The sequence below is a fragment of the Bison bison genome, unplaced genomic scaffold (assembly GCF_000754665.1).
Source record: "Bison bison bison isolate TAMUID 2011002044 unplaced genomic scaffold, Bison_UMD1.0 scf7180017855362, whole genome shotgun sequence".
Taxonomy (NCBI): Eukaryota; Metazoa; Chordata; class Mammalia; order Artiodactyla; family Bovidae; genus Bison; species Bison bison.
Genome location: NW_011485935.1, coordinates 12,870 through 18,374, shown reverse-complemented (window position 1 = coordinate 18,374; position 5,505 = coordinate 12,870). Strand labels below are relative to the sequence as shown.

Sequence of the window (5,505 nt, the reverse complement as noted above, 5' to 3'; positions counted from 1 at the left end):
GATGGTGTGATCACCCACCTACAGTCAGTCATCCTGGAATGTGAAGTCAAGTGGGCCTTAGAAAGTATCCCTATGAACAAAGCTAGTGGAGGTGATGGAATTCCAGTTGAGCTATTTCAAATCCTAAAAGATGATGCTCTAAAAGTGCTGTACTCAATATGCCAGCAAATTTGGAAAACTCAGCAGTGGCCACAGGACTGGAAAAGGTCAGTTTTCATTCCAATCCCAAAGAAAGGCAATGCCAAAGAATGCTCAAACTACCACACAATTGCACTCATCTCACATGCTAGTAAAGTAATGCTCAAAATTCTCCAAGCCAGGCTTCAGCAATATGTGGATCGTGAACTTCCAGATGTTCAAGCTGGTTTTAGAAAGTCAGAGGAACCAGAGATCAAATTGCCAACATCTGTTGGATCATCGAAAAAGCAAGAGAATTCCAGAAAAACATCTATTTCTGCTTTATTGACTATGCCAAAGCCTTTGACTGTGTGGATCACAAAAAACTGTGGAAAATTCTGCAAGAGATGGGAATAGCAGACCACCTGACCTGCCTCTTGAGAAACCTGCATGCAGATCAGGAAGCAACAGTTAGAACTGGACATGGAACAACAGACTGGTTCCAAATAGGAAAAGGAGTACGTCAAGGCTGTATATTGTCACCCTGCTTATTTAACTTCTATGCAGAGTACATCATGAGAAACACTGGGCTGGAGGAAGCACAAGCTGGAATCAAGATTTCCAGGAGAAATATCAATAACCTCAGATGTGCAGATGACAACACCCTTATGGCAGAAGGTGAAGAACTAAAGAGCCTCTTGATGAAAGTGGAAAGTGAAAAAGTTGGCTTAAAGCTCAACATTCAGAAAACTAAGATCATGGCATCTGGTCCCATCACTTCATGGCAAATAGATTGGGAAACAGTGGCTGACTTTATTTTTTGGGGCTCCAAAATCACTGCAGATGGTGATTGCAGCCATGAAATTAAAAGATGCTTACTCCTTGGAAGGAAAATTATGACCAACCTAGACAGCATATTAAAAGCAGAGACATTACTGTGTCAACAAAGGTCCATCTAGTCAAGGCTATGGTTTTTCCAGTAGTCATGTATGGATGTGAGAGTTGGACTATAAAGAAAGCTGAGCACCGAAGAATTGATGCTTTTGAACTGTGGTGTTGGAGAAGACTCTTGAGAGTCCCTTGGACTGCAAGGAGATCCAACCAGTCCATCCTAAAGGAAATCAGTCCTGGTTGTTCATTGGAAGGACTGATGTTGAAGGTGAAACTCCAAATATTTTGGCCACCTGATGCAAAGAACTGATTCATTTGAAAAGACCCTGATGTTGGGAAAGATTGAAGGTAGGAGGAGAAGGGGATGACAGAGGATAAGATGGTTGGATAGTATCACCAACTCAATGGACATGAGTTTGGATAAACTACGGGAGTTGGTGATGGACAGGGAGGCCTGGTGTGCTGCGGTCATGGGGTTGTAAAGAGTCGGACATGACTGAGTGACTGAACTGAACTGAAACATCACTGTGGCCAACCTAAAGAGAAAGCTAAAGTGTCAGTGTTTTGTCTAAAGATGTTACAGTTAGGAAATATAGAAGTAATGATTTTACACTGTTTCCCTCTAGGAGGATAGTTGCTAAAATGCAGTGCTTTTCCAAGATCACTACTCATGTATCCTGGTCCTCTTACCTCCACTTAACTGCTTTCTAGAAAATAGCTTTCATGGTACTTTCATCATTCACAAAATGTCATTTTACTTTCATATATGTGTGGATGTATTTGTGGATTAGCGCCCATTCCTTTTATTTGATCACATCATTACATCAATAGGCAAAAATTACATGAGGAATGGTTGCTGCGGGAGCAGAAGGCACAAGAAGAATTCAGAATAAAGAAGGAAAAGGAAGAAGCAGCTAGAAAACGGCAGGAGGAACAAGAGGTATGGTATTAATCAGATAACCAGTTAACTAACTAGTTAACCAAAACAACTCTCAGTAAGAGTTACATACCTTGAACTTTAGAAACCAGATGTTGGGGCTTCTCTGGTGGTCCAGTGGCTAAGACTCTGTGCTCCCAATTCAGAGGGCCTGGGTTTGGTCCTTGGTCAGGGAACTAGATCCTGCGTGCTGCAACTGAGACCTGGTGCAGCCAAATAAAAAAGGGGGAGGGATGTTACTCATTTTACCAGTGTTAACATTTTTCATTTATTTGCCCCATTTGGCAAATGTTTTAAAAACATGAGTCTGAAAAAAAATTACCTTTCTTCTTTTTATTTTTTTCCCTCTGTAAAGAGAAAATTAAAGGAAGAATGGGAAGAACAGCAGAGAAAAGAGAGAGAAGAGGAGCAGCAGAAGCTACAGGAGAAGAAAGAAAGAGAGGTGATTCCTGTCACAGGAGGATAAACGCACTGCGTATCCTCTTAGTGGGTGGATGGGGCGTATGATGGGGTGGAAGAATAAGCTATAGGCATATCAGGGTTTGAGCTTGGTTTTTTCTTTAGGAAGAGTCATGTTTTTAGTTTAGATATACACTAACATTTTCTTATGATGCTTTTCTCTGGGTGTTTGCTGTGGCAGATGCCTTAAATTAAGGTTTTTTCCCCCAACTCTACCTATCTTATCCTATATACTAGGGATTGGCCAGCTTTTTCTGTTAAGGGTCAGAGTAAATATTTCAGGCTTTGTGGTCTCTGTTGAAAACATCCAACAGTCCCAGTGTCCCATGAAAGCAGCCATAGGTAACATGCAAATAAAGGGTTGTGGCCAAATTCCAATAAAACCTTATTGTTTTATTGATAAAAACAGGAAGCTGACCCCTGCTTTACACTTTGTACCACTCCACAGCAGACGGTGTTTTTCTGAGGTTTTGTTGTATATGGGTTGATTTACTATTGGGTGAATACTATTTTTTATAGTTTCCACCTTTGTTTGATTCATAAGAGACTTCACCACTTTGGACATGTCACCAAGAACTAATAGATTGAAAGAAATCATGAGCTCAAGTATCGAGAGATTAGGAAATATTTTTTGTTATTAAGTTTTGACTTCTTTTCTAACTTGTGCTCTAAAGGCAGTTGTAAGTAACATCGTTGCTCACACGAAAAAAGAATCTTAAGGTATTTGTGTATATCTGTATCTTCTAGGATTGTTTTTAAAGATTGCTTTGGTCTATTTTGCTGCTATTCCTTAACAGTGCATTTATTTCAAAGATATCACAGCTCATCTTTCCTTCACTGATTCATCAGGATGTATCTTTTCTGTGATATTGCTACATTTGAATAGCATAAAATTGGGTAATCACCTGCTGGTGGGAAAAATGCATTTGTTTACATCCTAGTCATAATGGGGTAGAAGCAACCTTTGTTTCTTGTGTCTCAGGCCATCAGTTAATTCCAGTGTAAATTTTAAAAACCCTTACTTGAGTACTGCTTTCCAGATGAGGCAAGATCATGCTAGGTTTTTAGGGGGCAGGAAAATTGTTTGGAGTGTGTCATTTTTTTTTTTTTTAGGGAGAGAGTAATAAATTTCTATTTTAACAGTGGATTGTTTTTCAATTGAGGTCTTTTCTGGCACCAGATAAATGCTAAAGTTTTTGTTTCAAAGAAAGTCTGGTGAGACATAAGGAGAAGTGGGTAAAATGAAGTCAATTCTAAGCATATATAAAGGGATCTGCATTCTGAGTTTTCTGCTGTGAGCTAGATAGATGCTTCTCTGGGATTGGAGATAGGGCAGCTATAAAGATCTGTATTCATTGCGTTCGGTTTCTTGATGGGGAAACTGAACGATAAGTAACCAAAAAGATCATTTTAGGTGCTTTAAGGTAATGGTATGTGGTATAAAGAAAGAAAGCAGGACACATGACAGACTGATTGCGGTAGGAAACTACATCTTTCAGTTGATTGCCTGTCAAGGAAGACTGCTCTGAGGAGGTGCCGATGTGTGAACTGACAGCTGAGTGTAGAGATCTTGGGGAGAAGGGTTCCAGGCAGAGGCAGGAAAGTCTGAGCCTGGAGCTGAAAGGAGGTCAGGGTGCCTAAATCCTAGAGACCAAAAAGAGGACAGTGGCAGAGGTGGGCCCAAGTTCAGGAGGGTAGGCAGGGTCATTCATGTAAGGCCTCCTGGGTGGGAAGGAGGAGTTTGGATTTTACCTGAAGTGTCATGGGAAGCCATTAAAGGGTTTTGAAGCAGGGACTGACTTCATTTAATTTATATCTTTACCTTTAACAGATCATTCTAACTTTTGTATAAAGAATAGCGGGTGGCGGTTGGGAGTGATGACCAAGGAGGCAAGAGTAGAACTGTGGCTCCAAACAGGACATGATGGTGGTTTGGATGACAGCTGATGCTTAATACAGAGAAGTACACAGATTTGTAATGAGTCGTGGCAGTTAGCGGAACTCTAGCTGGTAGGCTGAATGGGCAGGAAGGGGAAAGGAGGAGAAGAGAATTCAAGCCATATGTTTTTAATTTGAGCATGTAGGCACATGGCAGCTCTGTTTGAGATGAGGCATTTAGATGGGTGAGGGGTAGGGAAGAGTAGAGTTCCATTTTGAGCACATTGAGTTACTAAGGACCCTTACATGGCCAGGTAGTTAATCAAGTAAGCAGCTAGACATATGAGTCTTCTATGTATTACTTTAAGGAGCTAGGGAAAAGTCTGTCAAACATAATTTAAAGCTTATTTAAATGCCAAGGAGGTAAAATTTTACTGGCATAGTGCAGAACTGTGATACTGCCTTATCAGAAAGTTTGAGATTTTTCATCAATCCCAGTTCCTACTGTTCATATCATAATGTAGCATCTGCTAAGTGTTTGTGATGTTTCAGCTACCACTGTCTTTTATGATATTCACTAGTACCTCACCTTAAAAACTAGAATGTGGAATGTATGTTCAAATCTGCTAAATATTACTCTTACTGAAACTATTAGAAGACTATGTTTTGAAATGTTAGCTGTTTAATGTCCTAGTTGAATGAAGATTCTCAGCTGTATGTCTTTGAAAGCTTTTCAGAAGATCATGCTATAGAAAGCAAATTACAACCTGAAGCCTTTTGTGTGATGGGTTTTTTAAAATTGTTATACATGAGATTCTTAACCAGATAAACCAGATATGACTTACCGACTTCGAGGTTTTCATTAGTCCTATGTTTGCACCATTTGTAGGAAGCTGTGCAGAAGATGCTGGAGCAGGCTGAAAATGAGGTATTTTCAAAACCTTTCATTAACAATTTGAGGCCAATGAACATTTCTTTAAAAACACTACTTCCAGTAATGTTAATTTTGTGGTAAGTTACGTAGATCCCGTCTGAATGTGGGATTCACATCTGAGGCTCTGTGATTTGTACAACAGCAACAACAAAAGTGAATTGATGAACAAAAGCAAAAATCACCCCTGTGGACTGGACTTGTTTATAGTCCTTAAAGAATGTATAATCAGCCTCACACATTTTTACACCCAGATGGATGCTTTAATTTGAATCAGAGTAAATCAAAGGGG

At 39.9% G+C, this 5,505-nt stretch overlaps 1 protein-coding gene across 1 annotated transcript in view; it reads left to right on the top strand.

Annotated features, from left to right (window-relative positions):
• The window catches only part of ZRSR2 (zinc finger (CCCH type), RNA-binding motif and serine/arginine rich 2), a 25,787-nt gene that overhangs the window by 7,504 nt on the left and 12,778 nt on the right, over positions 1-5,505 (top strand). Inside the window, exons 4-6 of the mRNA XM_010858784.1 lie at positions 1,840-1,948; positions 2,301-2,387; positions 5,172-5,210. Coding sequence (XP_010857086.1) covers positions 1,840-1,948; positions 2,301-2,387; positions 5,172-5,210 — 235 coding nt within the window. The remainder of the gene's footprint in view (positions 1-1,839; positions 1,949-2,300; positions 2,388-5,171; positions 5,211-5,505) is intronic.